Source organism: Pelobates fuscus, chromosome 5 (assembly GCF_036172605.1).
Source record: "Pelobates fuscus isolate aPelFus1 chromosome 5, aPelFus1.pri, whole genome shotgun sequence".
Classification (NCBI taxonomy): domain Eukaryota; kingdom Metazoa; phylum Chordata; class Amphibia; order Anura; family Pelobatidae; genus Pelobates; species Pelobates fuscus.
The window spans coordinates 44,467,041-44,488,222 of record NC_086321.1 but is presented as its reverse complement, the minus strand read 5'-3'; the positions used below and the strand labels follow the sequence as shown (position 1 = coordinate 44,488,222).

The following is a 21,182-nucleotide window of genomic DNA, read 5'->3' as shown; positions in this document are numbered from 1 at the left end:
GATGGCAGTTTCTTTTCGCGGCCCTACGTCCGCAAACGGCCTTCGATATTTTACAACTACAAGAAAATAGCTGATAGGTCAGCTTGCAAGCTCATGTCCCGACCGGTAGGAAGCGGGTCGCAACACCAAGTTCGATGGATCTATCAGCAGATGGTGTTTTTTCCGTGTTTGAGATGCTTCGTCGGCCGACATCTTCATTGATCCGTCTACTGTCGTTTTTCACAGTTGGTAAGTACAATTAGGATTACTCTGCTATCTCCTGGAATAGGTACCAGCGACACAAACAGCGTTGGATTTGTTGACTGAGCGTTAAAACCGCAAATGCGAAGCCTCCTGTCATGTTATAAAATTGTAGATTATGCTAGCTTTAGTGTACCTATAATCTTAATTTTATTAATGACAGGAGGCGAGTATTTCCCACCCATTCTTTTCCCACCCTTGTTTTATGTTAAAAAAAAATGGATTAATCAGGTACGTATGCAACTTTGTTTGTTGTCTCTGCTACCTGTCAACTGTTCTTATATCTATGTTTATTTTCATAAGTAGGGTTGGGATATCTACATATTAAGGTTAATTTTGGTTGCTACATTGGGTACCTACATGTTTATGCAGAGTACATTTCATTGGATAATCAACCTGTTCGATTCTGGTTTTCTCTCGTTTCAGTTTACAGTCCATCAACACTATCTAGTTTGACGGTTACTCTCGGATGGTGGACATCGTTATATTCATCGTATTTAGGACTTAGTTTCTTCCCCATGATGTTCTCTGCCTTTTATCCTGTTTTGTCGCAGCTTGAAAGAGGAAATGATGCATGGGGAGGGGAGTTTTATAGTACCTAACTTTTTTCTGGATTGGTTGTTTTTTCTGTGCTGCTGTGGAGTTCTAGTAAAGAGAGACTTAAGCAAATACTCGCCTCCTGTCATTAATAAAATTAAGATTATAGGTACACTAAAGCTAGCATAATCTACAATTAATCAAGCGTGTAAGGGCTAGATGAGGATATCACGATAACTACATAATGGGACTCATCCATAAGCAGTTGTAAACAGTGACACAGCCCTGGGTGGCAAGCCAACATTCAGCTTATTCTCAAAGATAGAAATCATATGTCCTATGCGCAGAGGTTTTAGAGGTGATACCTTGATGGCAATGTGGGGCATACCTCCATCTACAGGCCGGTTCACATGCCAGTATCTTCAAGCCACGGACTCGGATGGCTAAGAGTCAAAGTCCTTCACCATAAGGGATGATGAGAGGGTCTTGATACATAACCGCTGGTAGCAGTTGATCCTCTGTTGGTGTGGACGAAGCCATGGGGCCCTGCCGTTGCTGGCCCTTGGCCCAGTAAAAGAAGGTGTATGCACTTAGGAAATGTAAGTGCCCGAAGAAGGCCCACCCACAGCCTGGTTTTTGCCCTCCAAATCCTCCCTTATGTTGAGGCAATATAGCTGCTTTACGTGCTTCCAAGAAGGCCCAGAAACTGTTGAATATTTAATCTAGCTCCCTTAAGGTTTGCTTGACACGATTAAGATGTTCCATCTCAGGTTGCGGAGTTAAGTCCTGCTGAAGAATCTGAGCCGCCATCTTATGAATTTAAGCTGTAGCTGTATCTTAGCAGGTACAACAGCATAGCAAAGAAAAGGCCAGTGGGGAGCAGGATAACGTTCACAGGTCCGGGGGGGCGGGACTGTAAGGTAAGCCTGTGGCACATCGTCACACAGCGGGCGATCATCCGACTCACACGCCGGAAGATTTTGCTAGGCCTCGTTGCAAACCTCTGTCAAATGTGCTGTGCATATTCAGACCGATGGATCAGAGTCCACTTGACCGGCTACAGGAACAGGTAAGTCTTAGACTATCGAAGAGGCTGGCTAGCAGTCGATTAGTTGGCTATCTAGCTGGGATCTCACGAGGCACATCCAGCCACCATGAAGCTCAGGCCCCACCCCACAAGGCTTATTGTTTAATTACAGTATATACTAAATTAGACAAAAACATCTCCATCAGTAGTAACCGGTTTTACCAGTTTCAGCTGTTTCCAGAATCTGAGATTAGGGCAAAATTAGACTACTGCTTCGAAATAAGTGAGGTTTATATAAAACCACAAATAGGGAAGAAAGAGCAGAGGAAAAAGAAGGCCAATTGTATTTCAACTGTAATTTATACAGGGCGGCCACTTAAAGGAACATTACAGGCATATCATGGAATGCCCTGGCGCCCCCAATGTAGTCATACGGTTTGCCAACCTCCATGGGCATTGCCAGACACCAGTCACCGCCTTCATGAGAGCTCTGCATAGAGCCTTTCTGGAGGTGCAGGGGTTCGTTCATCACATCTAAAAGAAGGAAATGACAAAGAAAAAAATGGTGCCCAAAACCAAATGGTATGACTGCCAACACAAAGGTGCGTCAGGGTACACATGGCACTATAAAACCTATAAGCAAGCTGAATTGGTTAGGGTCCTCTGGAGTATTCCTTTAATTACAGCTGGACTTGGACTGCTTGCTTTCAGACATCCAGGATTAATTTTGTTTACATAAGCAAAGACCTATCAAATTTAAAATGAAACACACCTGTGGACCCCAAACTTAAGCTCCCAAGTCATCAGGAATCAGTGGAGGCGCACCAAGGTCTACAGACGATCGGACTAGGGGAAGGCGGCCAATTTCCCTGCTCCTTAAGTTGCCATATGGACTCCTCTTAGGATGAAATTAAAATAGCGCATGGGCCTCCGACGGGACAGTCACCCATGCTGACAAGTGGGACCTGTGGTGACTTCGCTACACGCATCTTACTAAACCTAGAGGCAATCTTCACAGAGTCCTGGGCTAGCTTGGAGAGGCGAGCTGCATCTTCTCACCAACAGCCTACGGAGAACAGCTGGTGTGGCGACAGCCAAGGATCGGTGAACGCCCACTGGACACAAATATCCGGCAAGCTACTCTTCTCTCAGTCCCACCTAGGCCAAAGCCTACTGGGGGCACAATGCCCGCGCACCCACCACACCAGCAGTGGTCCGATACAAGCAAGACCTGGACCAGCTGCTATTTCCCCACACAGGGAGGACTGGGCAATTCTGACACCACACACCCGCAGACGGATGATGCGGTTTATGAGCAGAGCTGGAGGGATGCCCTACCATGGCTGCGCCATGCGGGCCTCTATGCTGTACGCCCTGACCATGTGTTGAGCCTACCAAGTGCTTGTGTTGGTTGAGGCTCCGATCTGAGAAACCAGAGGTTCCACCCAGAGACTGGCTCCTGAGAATTGTTTTTATTATGTTTAGGTTGCCTTATTTTGTTTTCTCATATTGATTAGTGAGCCAAATTGCCTCTGAGTGCAGTCACATTGGTAACTTTAGTGGTCTGCAGCAAGCCTAGTCGTTAACCAGTAACTCACTTCAATTTTCTATTCCTCTATAAGCAGGTTTCAGTGCCTTTACATGACTCTACGCGCACTGGCGTACATACCGCGGCCTCCAGGGGCCCGGCCACCCTGCGACCCGGTACGTGCTCCAGTGTGGCCCCATTTTGCCAGCTTCTTCTTGCGCACCACAGTGATGCCGGAGCCGGAATATGAAGTCATTCCGGCTCCAGGATCAGTAAGCGGCGCACGGATCAGTTTTCGCACTGTGGCCCCATGGATCATGTGTACGCCACTGTCTACGCGTCAGCTCATCCTACTGGTCTAATTGCCATTACTGACATGTCTTTAGCATGTTTTCCCAAGCATTTTCAAATTGTGTAAATACTTTTCCCCAACATGAAACCCTATAGTTCAAAAAGCGAAGTTAAGCAAGACTTACTAGGCTACAGATACAAATATGTTTTATTAGATTATCTCGTTACTGATACTAATCGCTATGTCTAACTTTCCTCTTGCGTCTAACCGCTTAGTTTAACCCAATGTTTTAGACATATCTGCCTAGCCTGAATTTATTACAGTATAAAATTAGTGCGGTTATATTGCAATGCCACACATCTATCCCAACATGTATTTTGAATTGCCCGCTATAGCTGTTGGGGCATTTCCGGGCTTGTCTGTACTCATCTTTAACCCCTTAAGGACACATGACATGTCATGATTCCTTTTTATTCCAGAAGTTTGGTCCTTAAGGGGTTAAGCACTGCAAAAATAAAGAATATAACAAAAAAAATATCCTTGCAAATGTAAAGGGGGTGAAAATGATATTTAAAAAACAACACAAAAAAAAACACTTTAATAGAATGCCTTTCTGGTAAGAAAAAAAATAAAATACTGGCATGGGGGGACACAGCCAGACCGCCATGCTGACCGATCACATGCAGGAGAGGCTCCGGAGGAATCTGGCCTCTTAAGCTACATTTAGAAGCTTTTGAACCCAAAACAAGCCCACAAGATACCAACACAGCAGTGGGAGAGGTAGCAGACCCAGAGATCTGGAGTTTTGTACTCCCTGGGGGACGTACGAAGCTTTGGAGGCTGCAGCCTACTTGGGTGGGGATAGAGGTGGACGGCCGCCGCCATGCTTCCCTTTCCAGCTACCACACGCCGGCTTCTTGAGTCGCTTGCCGGTCCAGTTACCCCCTTCTTTTGGGCATGGGGAAGGTATGATCTTGGTCCCCACTGGGGAGAGCTTGAGCTGTGAGGAGACTAAAGCGCATGGAACACCCAAGGCCTACCTCGCAAAATGGCAGCGGCTCAGGGCACTTCACCAACTGCTCCTGCATCACAGAGCCACTATGAGCTGCAGTCCTGCCATCCGCCCCGACAGAGGACCTCACAGCGTGTCCAACGTCGAATCCACAGACTACTCCCGCCGGGGAGAGAGTGGGACCGTGAGACTAACTGGACCATCTGCCCACAACAAACGCCCTCTGGTGGGGTCGGATGCTGGATGGGAGCAATGAACCCGTGTCGCAATACATATCTACCAAGCGGACTTAAACTACCTACAAGCCTGCCAAGCTTTGAACTCTGCAATTGAGCTTCCCTTGTCAGGCTTGATATTCAGCACACAGATGAGTACCTATGACACTTGGTACCCATTACTCCTATGTTGTGCCGAACTGCTGTGGTACCTGGTCACCGACTATGAGGATTGAGCAATCTCTGCATGCATAGAGACAATCACAGCCAAACATGACAAGAACCTCACAAGAGACAGCAGCTTCACGTTTAACATTTGCCGCCTGATCTGATGTGCTCTGACATACACCACAGCCATCCAGTTCTCATTAACCACATCTCTCCACCTGATCTCACATAGAGACATGTAATATTACAGTGGTCCGCTCAGCTCCAGTGGTCTTTAAGCTACACCAGTTATATCTTGCTAGCATGTTGTGTATTCTTATTCTACAATATGTACAGCCGACCTAACGATTTTTCCACAACAGCATGTGCCCAGATCTTATTTACATTAGGATTCCTTTGTACGCTTAAACCATGCTATACAACTTTATTGTTACAGTTTTCTGTGCATGCTTTACTTAAATCAACTCACTATTGAACCGTACTCACGTCTCACTACTCTTGATATCCAAACTACTCACCTCTGAGACGTGTCGGATAGGTTAAGCCAGTTTCTAACACAAAACAAAAATGTGCGATTTTCTATGCCATTGTTTAGCATGTATATATGCATGTATGCTGTTGTGGTGTTTGACAAGGTTTTGAACTCACCTGCACAACAAAAACAAAATCTACAAAAAATAAATAAATAAAAATGGTGTGCATTCAAAAATGATATTTAAAGGAACACTATAGCATATTCCCAACCCTACACTGTGCCTCTCCTATAACTTAATTTCCACTTCCCGAGCCATGGCAAATAAAGGGTTAATAATCCTTTAACTTACCTCTTTCGAATGTGAAGGTCCCTTGCTGCTGGTCATCTCGTGCGTGCATTACGGCTTTCCCATACGAAAGCATTGAATCAGAAACTGCCTATAACACTTTGATAAAACTCTCTTACTGTAACGTTTTCCCCTTCTCTAATTTAAATGTGTCCTGTGCTGCCAAGACCAGAATTAAATTACATAAATGTTATGGCAAGAGCTAAAGGCTTACTATAAATTTATAAGAAAAACAGAATAACGTAAAAATAAATACATTTTTAAAAATAAAATAAAAAAAAAAAGCTAGACTAGTTGGAGTACTGATAACCTGGTGTTGGGTGAAAGGTCTGATACTCCATTATACAGAAGGCATATGAGTAAGCAATTGGAGTTACCTTGTTGAAAAGATACAGCTGCATAAACAATATCTTTAATTAAGGAAGGTTTGAACACTTTGTTAATATTCTTATTCTCTTCATCAGGTATCTCCCAAGATTTGAGTACAATGGTCAGGATAAACTGGTCAGTAATCTAAACAAAATGACAAATTAGAATGGCTGTTGGCAATCATACAGTAGATATCCTTAAAGTGACTTTTTATTTAGTATGCTTCACGTGCAATGGAGGAGGGAGACAAGGTACTTTAGTGGAGTGGACAAGCAGAAGATTTAATTAAACCTTGGAGTGAGAAGTTATCCTTTCCTACAGAGAGTAGTGATGCCAAAAGATTCTCTATCAGAACCCTGTGCTTCACTTCGATTGGTCAATCAGTTGCTTAATAGGAATTTGGATGACTTTTTTGACTCTTTATTTTTGATTTTGTCGGTTGAGTAGTTCTAGGTCGACGTCTACGTCCGTATAAGGAATAGTAATAAACATTACCTATCTGACATATCGTTCCAACACAGGTACCAGCATAAATTCAAACAAGCAGAAAGAGTTATTGGGCCCAACATGAATAGTACTTCGGTATTCTGGACCAATACAATCTCGTTTGTATTATCCACCCCTAATAGTGTGTGTAGCAAACCTAGCCACTTCTGAACTATATTCATTACAGGTTGTCCGTAGGCTGAAGGTATACTGTGTAACGTTAAATGTATATGTCTTGTCTTATGGCCGTTCGCATGCTGGCAGCCGTCTGCTGCCAGCATACAAAGCATTCGTACGACGAAACACGGCTATCTTGGCCGTTCGCCGTGCGAATGTGGACTCCCCAGGTAGACCACACATTCACAGGTCGTGTGGCACCAATTAACCGATTGCAACATTGTTGCAATCGGTAATTAAGGGCTCTCCTAGGTGGCCGTCGTTCGACTACCGACCATGCGGCGGTCGGCCATCTTGGATCCTTTGTCTCTGCAGCGGTGTTCGGTCGTCGAGAGCCTGGAACTGAAAACGGCTACTCAATGATCCGAACACCGCTGGACTTCCAGAGCGTTCGGGAGTTCCGCGTTCGGTACATTATGTGTCCCGTACTTATTCGGTACTTTTAAACCCACTTTAATGTTTAACTGTATTATGTGCGGCGTTCGGTTAATTCAGCTGGGATCAGAGCGGTATTCTCACAAAATGTGCGCTCCGACCCCAGCTATCTACCGAACGTTCGGTTATTCCAAAGTACCGAATATTATGTGAATTATGTATTTTAATGTCAATTGTCGGTTTTGCTGCACGAGGGGATAATCCACTTAATCGTCCATTTTGGTGGGAGTATCCTTCTCGTGCAGCAATGCCTGTTGGGAAAGTCACGATGCATGTTGGGAGAAATCCCCTGGATTATCTGTATGGAAACCCCTTGCATGGGGAACTGCATAAATACGCTGCTTGTGAATAAACCGATTTTAGTTGACTCCCAAACTGTGTTTCGTCCGGTTATTGGGAGGATTGGGGAATATTGCCTTGCTTTCTATTCTGACTGTGGATTTCCTGGATATACCAACGGATATCGTATGCTACTATACTGCATTCCGTTACAGGGGCGATCCTAGATCGCATTGGGGAGGCTGGGTTAACGCTAAAACCTAGCAAGTGCCACATAGGTATGGCCGAGGTGCAGTATCTGGGCCACCGTGTAGGGTGTGGGCAGCAGAGGCCTGAGCCAGCCAAGATTGAGGCCGTAGCCAAGTGGCCTACCCCCAGAACTAAGACCCAGGTGCTGGCGTTCTTAGGGACGGCCGGCTATTACAGGAAGTTTGTCCCCGACTATAGCACCCTGGCCAAACCCCTAACGGACCTGACGAAAAAGAACCTTCCCCGACTGGTTGTCTGGGCCCCAGAGTGTGAGCAGGCATTCCAACGACTCAAGACAGCTCTCACTAATGCTCCTGTGTTAACTGCTCCTGATCCAACTAAAAGATTTCTTGTTCACACAGACGCTTCAATGTTTGGATTGGGGGCAGTACTGAGCCAAGTGGGAGCCGATGGCGGAGAACACCCCGTAGCCTATTTAAGCCGCAAGTTGCTACCCCGGGAAGTGAGCTACGCCGCCATCGAGAAAGAATGCCTGGCCGTGGTGTGGGCCCTTAAAAAGTTACAGCCATATTTGTACGGACAACCTTTTTCCTTACTCACAGATCACAACCCGTTAGTGTGGCTAAACCGTGTGTCTGGAGACAATGCCAGGCTGCTGCGCTGGAGCTTGGCGCTGCAGCCCTTTGACTTTACTATCCATTACCGGCCAGGAAAACAAAACAGTAACGCTGACGGGTTATCCAGACAGACTGAACTCGAGAAGTGATCTGTGAGTACTCTCCCGGACATCCCCAAGCCGATCCGTTGGGATCAGACTGTGTATGCCGGCTTGGTTCTGGGGGAGCATTGTGGCAAACCTAGCCACTTCTGAACTATATTCATTACAGGTTGTCCGTAGGCTGAAGGTATACTGTGTAACGTTAAATGTATATGTCTTGTCTTATGGCCGTTCGCATGCTGGCAGCCGTCTGCTGCCAGCATACAAAGCATTCGTACGACGAAACACGGCTATCTTGGCCGTTCGCCGTGCGAATGTGGACTCCCCAGGTAGACCACACATTCACAGGTCGTGTGGCACCAATTAACCGATTGCAACATTGTTGCAATCGGTAATTAAGGGCTCTCCTAGGTGGCCGTCGTTCGACTACCGACCATGCGGCGGTCGGCCATCTTGGATCCTTTGTCTCTGCAGCGGTGTTCGGTCGTCGAGAGCCTGGAACTGAAAACGGCTACTCAATGATCCGAACACCGCTGGACTTCCAGAGCGTTCGGGAGTTCCGCGTTCGGTACATTATGTGTCCCGTACTTATTCGGTACTTTTAAACCCACTTTAATGTTTAACTGTATTATGTGCGGCGTTCGGTTAATTCAGCTGGGATCAGAGCGGTATTCTCACAAAATGTGCGCTCCGACCCCAGCTATCTACCGAACGTTCGGTTATTCCAAAGTACCGAATATTATGTGAATTATGTATTTTAATGTCAATTGTCGGTTTTGCTGCACGAGGGGATAATCCACTTAATCGTCCATTTTGGTGGGAGTATCCTTCTCGTGCAGCAATGCCTGTTGGGAAAGTCACGATGCATGTTGGGAGAAATCCCCTGGATTATCTGTATGGAAACCCCTTGCATGGGGAACTGCATAAATACGCTGCTTGTGAATAAACCGATTTTAGTTGACTCCCAAACTGTGTTTCGTCCGGTTATTGGGAGGATTGGGGAATATTGCCTTGCTTTCTATTCTGACTGTGGATTTCCTGGATATACCAACGGATATCGTATGCTACTATACTGCATTCCGTTACAGTGTGCTTTTTTTGGGGGGGGCGGCGGGGATGACATTTTTGCCAGATGTCTCTACATCACGGGACACAACAATTGGGTGGAAACCACAATGCACCATAAACCAAGAAGAGCAGATTGTTGCATTGTGCAATCAGTGACTTTTCTTACCGGAAATGTAGCTTTCGATTGAAACAAGTTCAGCACCTCCTGAAATTTTTTCTGTGTCCACCAGATTAACGCCTGCAATCCAGCCAAACTTTGGATGATGTTGGCATGCTCCAACAAACAGTTAGCAGACAGAGCAGTGTTCCAGAAACGGGAAAAGGAGCCATCCTTGCTGCAATCAAGATGGTGGGCTTCCAATACTGTGTGAAACATTCGCACATTTGCAAATTAACACTCAATGGAAGGTGGTCAGTTCTCTAAAACAATATGTTGCATACATGCTTAAAACATGAAGAGCTAGTATTTATTTATTAAAGACAAGTTAATTGGCCAGCAAACCAATAACATGGATAAACAAACGCTGTTTCATGTAGACTTATTGATTAAATATTACTTATCTGAAGATTGCTTCTGGGTCATTTTAATTTTTTTTCTTCTCATTTTAAGAAAATTCATGAATAAAGTAAATGTCTGCCTTCTGCAGTGCAAAAAATAGACTTTCATTCTGGGAGGAGACTTATTGAGAGGTTTTACAGAGTTTATTTTAGCCAATTTGTTTTCCTTCCTCGATACCATCATCACCTATCTACACACTTCCTCTGTGCCTGCTTAACCCCCTCTATAGGCTTCCTTTATGAAAGGACTCTCCACACTTCCTCCTTGTCAACAGTGCCCTTCAATACACTACTTCCTCAGTGACATTTTCAGACTTGCAATATGCTCTCCTTAACTTCTTATATTCTCTTGTTACTGCAAGTTAGACAACACTATGTCCACTGTGTCACACCAACCAGGCACTCACCGGCTGCCCATTGCAAGATACAGCATATATGGTTATTTACGAGTGGCCAGTGATCTATTGTCAAGCCTGACAACTATTCTGTCCCACACAAACAATAAAGCTGATAAAATCTGCTATGGCAGATTGCTCCCAACTTACAATTGTGACTGTTTTTTCTGTAATAAGTGTGAGCGGTGTAAGAGAAGACAGGAAGGGTAAAGGCATGAAAATAAAACTCACCTCTAGCTAGCACACCTCCTATTAGTTGGTTATGCTCTTCCTTTGCACATAGTTCCACATTCAAGTGCATAATTACCAGATTGTAAGCAACTGTTAGTTCCAGTGATGTGAGCTGTTTGACAGGGTGCAAATCTGAGGGCACAAAATGCACAACATTAATCCGTATACAGACAAAGTTAGTGAAAGTTGTGAAATTGTAATGCAAGCTTAAGAAGGTGGTGTACATCTTTCTAGACGCAGGGCTCTAAAACGCAGTCTACACATATAAGAATAAGTAGAATATGCAGAGTTCAGGTCAGGAACCCAGACGCCAGTCATTTGCACCACTGTGACTTTCAATTTATAATGTAACCAACCAGAATGTTAGGAGTCAAATTACACAGAATGGGAAAATTCCAAAGAACTTTCCCACGCTGTGTAAAATGACAGAGCACTCTGATTGGTTGGATTTCAGAGTTCTGTGACAGGTGTGACGAAAGCAACTTCGCCACTGGTTTTTGGAGGGGCCGGTTTGCCAGCCTCCTACCCTGGGGCTATGGGCCCTGTGATAACCCATGTTCAAAAGTACTGTTTCTGCTCCTTGGACTTTTAACTGGTACAAATTCAAACATGGGGCGGCGGCCATCTTAAACGGTCCTGCAGTGTTTTGCCGTTGAGTGTATGGAACTGTTTTGGGCATGAGACCATGTGCATGGTGGGGCAAAAATTAGACTTTCAGGAAACCCTGAACCGATCTGGGTGATTTTTGGATATGTTGTTCACCCAGATTGGGGCTATCAGTGGATATATGTTGTATTTTGGAGTTTGTAAAAATGTATGTTTTTTTCTGCTTAGAGTTAATTGAGTTAGTCCATTGTCTTCGTTAATTGTATCACAGGCAGAGGGGAGGGTTTGTGTACACTGTATGGGAGTGTCTGAATGTAAACCTCTATTGGTTTGTATGTTTTGTATTTGGTACACCTGGGTGTCACCTTGGCTGTAAAACCTGTATAAAAGAACAGTGTGCCATTAAACTTTCTGTTCCTGTTTGACCCTCAACATGTAGTCTTGTCTCGTGATTGGAGAGGAACTGCTATAAATCACACTGGGGATTGCTATAATTTGTATACTCCCCTGGGCTCTAATCACTTAGCTCTTTTAAGAGCTGTTCCTGTTACACTCTCCTGAAGGAGAGGTCTCTCCCACACGGTCCTGGATGTCAGAGGTTGATCCGGGGCGGAAGGAAGACGGTGAGATTCCAGTTAAGCTACAGCGGTAGTGGAGTCTGCGGTGGTTGTGGTGTCCGGTGCAGTGCTTATAGTCCTTGGCGTCAGCTAGGAAGCATCCGTTAACAGATGTACCCAGTCGGGGTGCCAGGTGATCCGTTACAACAGGTAAATGTAGAGACTTACCTGTCAGAGCACTCAGATTGGTTGGCTTAAACCAACCAATCAGAGCCTAATTGCAGGGCATGGGAAGGCTTTATAAGCCTTTCCCTGCCCTGCGGAGGTCAGTCTGCGCCGTGGTCTTTATGGGTGAAGATGGATTATTTTGGGTGGGGGTCAGACAATATATCTCCCCTTATTGTAATTTAGGGCCCCCACCCGCCGATCATGGGTGGGGGCCATGGGGATGATGGAAGGTCCCCCCTTCAGTTTAATAGCACCCACTCGCACGGCACAGCCACAGGCAGACTCAATGTTTAATAGACCACGATTACTTGGTATTCGTAAATTCTGCCCCTACTCATTAGATCGCGAGTAGGGGCAGAATTTACCAATACCAAGTAATCTTTACTTCATATTAGTAAATTTGGCTAAAGGTCCAATTTAAGTCTTTCAGCCTTTTGGTAGATAGCTCCCTAATACCGTGGGAATTAGGGAGCTATCTACTAAGCGGCTGCAAGATGCAGTCGCGGCACGAATCAGAATTTCATTCATTGGAATGAAATTCCGATCCGAATAAAGTCCCGAATTGTATCCTAACATGAATGAACAAACTGTTCTCATTCTGTTAGGACGCAATTCAGTAGTTTTGCCGGCGTCCTATCTAAATGACAGGATGTTCGGGAATACTGACAGGAAGCATCCCAAATCACGGAGGAAAGGTGAGAATTGTGGGAAAATTGCTTTGACCACAGGAAACGGATCACACTTTGTTCCTCTGCTGGTCAAAGCAGGACATGCGTTGGAAACCTCCATAAGACAAACTAGTCCCTACTTTGTCTTATGATTTCAACGAAAACTAGAGCAGACAGGAAGAAATGAAGAACAGATTCTGAGCGAGGAAGAGAAGAGGAATCGATTGGGGAAAGGCAAGTTCGGCATGACAGTGCGGTTTTAAATATCACTTTGTCAATTGAATCTCCGCACTGTAATATTAAGTTGTGTTTGTTGGTTCAGATCAAGATTATTGACAAAAATTCCATCAAGCTATAGTGAAATCACATTTTTCATAAGCCACGTACATGTAACAGACCTCGGTTAGCGAGACATGTTGTACCTTTCATTTTCCGGAATAGTTGGTCCATGAGATGATAGCACTTCTGTTTGTCAGTTAATATGTTGGCGTCTTTGTTTCGTACAATCTGCAAAACAAAACTAAATTAAAAAGAGACCAGACCTGACGGGGACATGAATCAAATATGGACAAACAAAGGATTTTCCAGAAGGCACACTTTATACATGCCAATACTGGCTCTCACAAAGGGGCGATTAAGGTTATTGAGCCTGGGTACAAGCCAGCCCTTCCTTTGTTACAACAAATAACCCCACTCCATAAGTAACCTCAGTCACACATTATTATTCTATTAATTGCAACTTTTAAAGAATCAACGTATTCTGCTGGGCTTTGCAACACTAGTGCACTTACAGACAAGCAAATGCAAGAAGACAAGTTGGATATTTGAAACAAATTGACGTACAAGTTAAAAGACAACAAGCAGGGGAAGCAGGCATTTAATGCCTGCACCTGTGCAAAAAAATGTACAGTTTTGATAGCGCTACTAAAAGTTGCCAAGTTTAGTGAGGAGTTTGCGTAAAAAAGGTCTCAATTAGATCATAAGTGATCAGTGTACAAAAATATATACCCTACAATTTCATCTCATAAGATAATTGGTGGACATGTGGACAGATCATCCTATCTTTAAAAACAGGATCTATAGTGGAATCTTTACCCAGTACTTTAAAGAAACAAGACAGATATTACCAGTTTCCAAGCGGCAATTATGCTATTGTTTTCACTTATCCAGAGATGCAGACACCGGTCCCAGGTTGTTGATAGTGCCATGTCCCCTGCAATAACAAGGAATCACGTGATTCTTACTGGTATTTAAACAATTGGTAAAGTGTTAGTCAAAGTGAGTTTGTGCCAGACTCACGGCAGACTACAGTGAGTTATAGAGAGGACTGTAACCGGCTGTATACGAGTACAGTGTGTAATATAATGAGGGTGGGTACAAGGCAGTATATGCCAACAGTAAGTTAGAGCAAGAATAATACATGGATAGATATACAAGGCAATGATAGGTCAGCAGCATGGCAGAGCATGGTGACTAATACAGCGTCTATGGTACAAGCCAGCTTTTGAGTAATGGCAGTGGACAGTGAGCATACAGTGAGAAGTACCACGTAGGATATATCAGAAGTATGGCAGAGAACATAAAGGGATTAAGACACAGAGGATGATACAGACAGTATATGCCGCCTGCATGCCTGGGAGGGGGACAAAGAGTAGGCTACCAGGCCATAAAAACGAGCTGAAATACATATATGGCCGGATACAGTGAGTAATATAGATAGGATTGAACCAGACACAAAAGCTGAAACATAGGGCAGTGCGCAGAATAAAGAGTGATACCATGCACTATATAAAAGCCAGAATATAGCAGGACACAGATTGATAGTGATCCCAGGCAGTAGATAACAGCTGGGATATATAGCAGGACACACAGATTAATACAGTGATACCAGGCAGTAACAGCTGTGATATATATAACAGGATACACAAATTAATACAGTGATACCAGGCAATATATTACAGCTGGGATATATAGCAGGATACACAGTGATACCAGGCAGTATATAGCAGCTGGGATATATAGCAGGACACACATATTAATACAGGGATACCAGGCAGTATATAACAGCTGGGATATATAGCAGGACACACAGATTAATACAGTGATACCAGGCAATATATTACAGCTGGGATATATAGCAGGATACACAGTGATACCAGGCAGTATATAGCAGCTGGGATATATAGCAGGACACACATTAATATCAGGCAGTATATAATATATATATTATAAGGCACAGGGTGGGTTAGTCAGTATATAATATTTTATATGACACAGGGTGGGTTGTCCTATAGTATATAATATATATTATAGGGCACAGGGTGGGTTAGTCAGTATATAATATATATTATAGGGCACAGGGTGGGATAGTCAGTATATAATATATATTATAGGGCACAAGGTGGGTTAGTCAGTATATAATATATATTATAGGGCACAGGGTGGGTTAGTCAGTATAGAATATATTATAGGGAACAGGGTGGGTTAGTCAGTATATAATAGATATTATAGGACACAGTGACATGGTGTAGTCAGTATATAATAGATATTATAGGGCACAGAGTGACATGGTGTGGTTAGTCAGTATATAATATATATTATAGGGCACAGTGTGACATGTGTGGTTAGTCAGTATATAATATATATTATAGGGCACAGAGTGACATGGTGTGGTTATTCAGTATATAATATATATTATAGGGCACAGTGTGACATGGTGTGGTTAATCAGTATATAATATTATAGGACAGAGTGACATGGTGTGGTTATTCAGTATATAATATATATTATAGGGCACAGGGTGACATGGTGTGGTTATTCAGTATATAATATATATTATAGGGCACAGGGTGACATGGTGTGGTCAGTCAGTATATAATATATATTATAGGGCACAGGGTGACATGGTGTGGTCAGTCAGTATATAATATATATTATAGGGCACAGGGTGACATGGTGTGGTTATTCAGTATATAATATATATTATAGGGCACAGGGTGACATGGTGTGGTCAGTCAGTATATAATATATATTATAGGGCACAGGGTGACATGGTGTGGTCAGTCAGTATATAATATATATTATAGGGTACAGGGTGACATGGTGTGGTCAGTCAGTATATAATATATATTATAGGGTACAGGGTGACATGGTGTGGTCAGTCAGTATATAATATATATTATAGGGCACAGGGTGACATGGTGTGGTCAGTCAGTATATAATATATATTATAGGGCACAGGGTGGGTTAGTCAGTATATAATATATTATAGGACACAGAGTGACATGGTGTAGTCAGTATATAATATATATTATAGAGTACAGGGTGACATGGTGTGGTCAGTCAGTATATAATATATATTATAGGGTACAGGGTGGGTTAGTCAGTATATAATATATTATAGGACACAGAGTGACATGGTGTAGTCAGTATATAATAGATATTATAGGGCACAGAGTGACATGGTGTGGTTAGTCAGTATATAATATATATTATAGTGCACAGTGTGACATGGTGTGGTCAGTCAGTATATAATATATATTATAGGGCACAGAGTGACATGGTGTGGTTAGTCAGTATATAATATATATTATAGGGTACAGGGTGGGTTAGTCAGTATATAATATATATTATAGGACACAAAGTGACATGGTGTAGTCAGTATATAATAGATATTATAGGGCACAGAGTGACATGGTGTGGTTAGTCAGTATATAATATATATTATAGTGCACAGTGTGACATGGTGTGGTTAGTCAGTATATAATATATATTATAGGGCACAGGGTGACATGGTGTGGTTATTCAGTATATAATATATATTATAGGGCACAGGGTGACATGGTGTGGTCAGTCAGTATATAATATATATTATAGGGCACAGGGTGACATGGTGTGGTCAGTCAGTATATAATATATATTATAGGGCACAGGGTGACATGGTGTGGTCAGTCAGTATATAATATATATTATAGGGCACAGGGTGACATGGTGTGGTCAGTCAGTATATAATATATATTATAGGGCACAGGGTGACGTGGTGTGGTCAGTCAGTATATAATATATATTATAGGGCACAGGGTGACGTGGTGTGGTCAGTCAGTATATAATATATATTATAGGGCACAGGGTTACATGGTGTGGTCAGTTAGTATATAATATATATTATAGGGCACAGGGTTACATGGTGTGGTCAGTTAGTATATAATATATATTATAGGGCACAGGGTGACATGGTGTGGTCAGTCAGTATATAATATATATCATAGGGTACAGGGTGGGTTAGTCAGTATATAATATATATTATAGGGCACAGAGTGACACGGTGTGGTTAGTCAGTATATAATATATATTATAGGTCACAGAGTGACACTGTGTGGTTAGTCAGTATATAATATATATTATAGGTCACAGAGTGACACGGTGTGGTTAGTCAGTATATAATATATATTATAGGTCACAGAGTGACACGGTGTGGTTAGTCAGTATATAATATATATTATAGGACACAGAGTGACATGGTGTGGTCAGTCAGTATATAATATATATTATAGGACACAGAGTGACATGGTGTGGTCAGTCAGTATATAATATATATTATAGGACACAGAGTGACATGGTGTGGTCAGTCAGTATATAATATATATTATAGGACACAGAGTGACATGGTGTGGTCAGTCAGTATATAATATATATTATAGGACACAGAGTGACATGGTGTGGTCAGTCAGTATATAATATATATTATAGGACACAGAGTGACATGGTGTGGTCAGTCAGTATATAATATATATTATAGGACACAGAGTGACATGGTGTGGTCAGTCAGTATATAATATATATTATAGGACACAGAGTGACATGGTGTGGTCAGTCAGTATATAATATATATTATAGGACACAGAGTGACATGGTGTGGTCAGTCAGTATATAATATATATTATAGGGTACAGGGTGGGTTAGTCAGGACTATATTACCCACGACCCATATACTTCCGCGAACAGAATCCCTGCGCACCTGTTTGGCACTTGGCGTTCCCGCGCCGCACAGTTAAAGGGCTCTACGACACGTCTGCGCTTGACGCACTGACCAAGGAGGTGGACTTTATCTGCTCCCTTTACAGCACCGTGGTGAACTCGCCTTCCATCTTGGTACACCCGCACAGCGAGCGTCATCACGTTTCGGGTATGCCGTCCATGTTGGTGCTCTCACTGCGTCATGTGACCTATCGTGTTACAATATGGTAGCAGTTACCGCAGCTGTGTCTCTAGAGTTGGTCAGATAATGTCACTAGACCCCCCCAAAATGTCCTCATCCTGATAGACAGAACATGAAAGTGCTGCCCTCTATAGTCTTAAAGTTCCAAATCAAAATAAAACGTACAGAGTTTAATAAAGTGGGATTGTAAATTCAAGGCAGTATAGGTGGTTTAGAGAATATTTCTAGCTAATGTTTTTTTTTATAAATCTTTGTTGGATTTTGTATATGAGACATAAAAAAAAAGACATACAATATACAGACATAAAATTCATACACGATCGCATACATCGTTTTTGCAAAAAGATATTACAACAAAGATGCCTCGCAAAATGGAATATTATGCTAGCTTTAGTGTACTAATAATCTTAATTTTAATAATGACCGGAGGCGAGTATTTTGCATAATCTTCCTTTACTAGTCCATAGCAGCAAAGACATAGTCTTAAATTAGAGGGGCAAGGATCTAAAAATATCAGGAAGTATTACTTTACTGAGAGGGTAGTGGATGCATGGAATAGCCTTCCAGCTGAAGTGGTAGAGGTTAACACAGTGAGGGAGTCTAAGCATGCAGGCATAAGGCTATCCTAGACTTAAGATAAGGCCAGGGACTAATTAAAAGTATTTCGAAATACTGGGCAGACTAGATGAGCCGAATGGTTCTTATCTGCCGTCACATTCTATGTTTCTATATAGAGAAAAAAAGGAGCCAATCAGAGACAGGCAGAGAGTATAAGATACGCCTTCCACTGAGTCACTTCCTCTTGATAACGGCGACTTTACAACAGGCGGCTCTCTAATTAGGCGGTTTAGGCGGCCGCCTAAGGCCTCACGCTGGCTGGGGCCGTCTAAACCGCCTGTGGGCAGACTGTGTCAGGTCCTCGGTCACTGACTGAGGACCTGACACCAGGAGGGGACCCGGCGGCTTGCCCGATATGCCGCCGGGTGCGAGGCCCCTCCTGGCTGCCCGGCCAGCCACTGCAGGCACCGGTCTGCAGCTCCGCAGTGAGCAGAGCGGCAGACCATGTGTCTCGCGAAAACCGGCCAATCAGAGCGTTGCCGCGGGTTACCACGGCAACGCTCTCATGGTCTTGTGAGATTACATGGTCTGCAGCTCTGCGGAGCTGCAGACCGGGAGCAGTGGCCACCGGACCACCAGGGAGCCCACTGGACCACCAGGGACTAAAGGTAGGCTCTCTCACCCCCCACCACACTCAGCCTCCCTACCACCCTCCCCATCACCCTCCCTACCACCCTCAGCCAGCCTCCTCACCCTCCCTACCACCCTCAGCCTCCCCACCCTCCCCACCACCCTCATCCGCCCTACCACCCTCAGCCTCACCACCCTCCCCACCACCCTCAGAGTCACCACCCTCAGCCTCCCTACCACCTTCAGCCTCACCACCCTCCCCACCATCTTCAGCCTCACCACCCTCCCCACCACCCTCAGACTCACCACCCTCAGCACCCCCCACCACCCTCAGCCTCAGCACCCCCCACCACCCCCACCAGCCTCAGCACCCCCCACCACCCCCACCACCCTCAGCCTCCCCACCCTCCCCAATACCCTCAGCCTCCCCACCCTCCCCACCACCCTCAGCCTCACCACCCCACCAGCCTCAGCACCCCCCACCACCTCAGCCTCAGCACCCCCCACCACCCTAAGCCTCAGCACCCCCCACCACCCTCAGCCTCAGCACCCCCCACCACCCTCAGCACCCTCAGCCTCACCACCCCACCAGCCTCACCACCCCCACCACCCTCAGCCTCACCACCCTCCCCACCACCCTCAGCCTCACCCCCTCACCACCCTCAGCCTCACCACCCCACCAGCCTCAGCACCCCCACCACCCTCAGCCTCAGCACCCCCCACCACCCTAAGCCTCAGCACCCTCAGCCTCACCACCACCCTCAGCCTCACCACCCCCACCACCCTCAGCCTCACCACCACCCTCAGCATCACCGTCCCTCACCACCCTCAGCATCACCCACCCTCCCTCACCACCCTCAGCATCACCACCCTCAGCATAACCCCCCTCACCACCCTCAGCATCACCCCCCCACCCCAACCACCCACAGCATCACCCCCTCACCATCCTCAGCATCACCCCCCTCAGTCTCACCCCTCACCCCCCTCAGCCTCACCCCCCTCAGCCTCACCCCCTCACCACCCTCACCATCAACCCCCCTCCTTCTCACATCACCCCCTCCTTCTCACACCACCCCCTCCTTCTCACTCTCACATCACCCCCCTCACTCTCACATCACCCCCTCCTTCTCACTCTCACATCACCCCCCTCCCTCTCACATCACCCCCCTCCTTCTCACTCTCACATCACCCCCCTCCTTCTCACTCTCACATCACCCCCCTCCTTCTCACTCTCACATCACCCCCCTCCTTCTCACTCTCACATCACCCCCCTCACTCTCACATCACCCCCCTCACTCTCACATCAACCCCCCCTCACTCTCACATCAACCCCCCTCACTCTCACATCACCCCCCTCACTCTCACATCACCCCCCTCACTCTCACATCAACCCCCCCTCACTCTCACATCAACCCCCCTCACTCTCACATCAACCCCCCTCACTCTCACATCAACCCCCCTCACTCTCACATCAACCCCCCCTCACTCTCACATCAACCCCCCCTCACTCTCACATCAACCCCCCCTCACTCTCACATCAACCCCCCCTCACTCTCACATCAACCCCCCCTCACTCTCACATTACCCCCCCTCCTTCTCATATCACCCCCGCTCACTCTCACCATCACCACGCTCTCTCTCTCACATCACCTTTCCCTCTCACCATCACCCCCCTCACACCATCACCCGCCATACACACAACACACTTCAGTCTCAGACAAAAACGCAAACATGCTCACAGAGACATACATTTTCACACACAAGGATACTCTCTGTCAGACACACTCTCAGGCACATACACAGGTAAACTGTGCATCAATGTGTATATGTGACACTTTTTTGTTAGTGGGGCCTCATATTGAGTCTAGAGCCGCCTCTGCTTTACAAGTCACATGATCAACTGAAGAACCATACGGAATAACGAAGACAATTGAAATTCCAGGAACAATGA

The 21,182-nt window shown here is 45.0% G+C and overlaps 1 protein-coding gene across 3 annotated transcripts in view; it reads right to left on the bottom strand.

Moving 5' to 3' along the window:
* The window catches only part of FANCG (FA complementation group G), a 38,022-nt gene extending 19,996 nt beyond the window's left edge, over positions 1-18,026 (bottom strand). The window contains exons 1-6 of one of the 3 annotated variants that reach the window (XM_063453786.1): positions 17,803-18,026; positions 13,953-14,038; positions 13,248-13,332; positions 10,767-10,898; positions 9,749-9,945; positions 6,218-6,353 (exon numbers count right to left, since the gene is read on the bottom strand). In XM_063453786.1, the coding sequence (XP_063309856.1) occupies positions 6,218-6,353; positions 9,749-9,945; positions 10,767-10,898; positions 13,248-13,332; positions 13,953-14,033 (631 nt within the window). In that variant the 5' untranslated portion in view covers positions 14,034-14,038; positions 17,803-18,026. The remainder of the gene's footprint in view (positions 1-6,217; positions 6,354-9,748; positions 9,946-10,766; positions 10,899-13,247; positions 13,333-13,952; positions 14,039-17,802) is intronic. The other 2 variants (XM_063453783.1, XM_063453785.1) reach the window with 2 other exon arrangements.
* Positions 18,027-21,182: the final 3,156 nt, after the last annotated feature.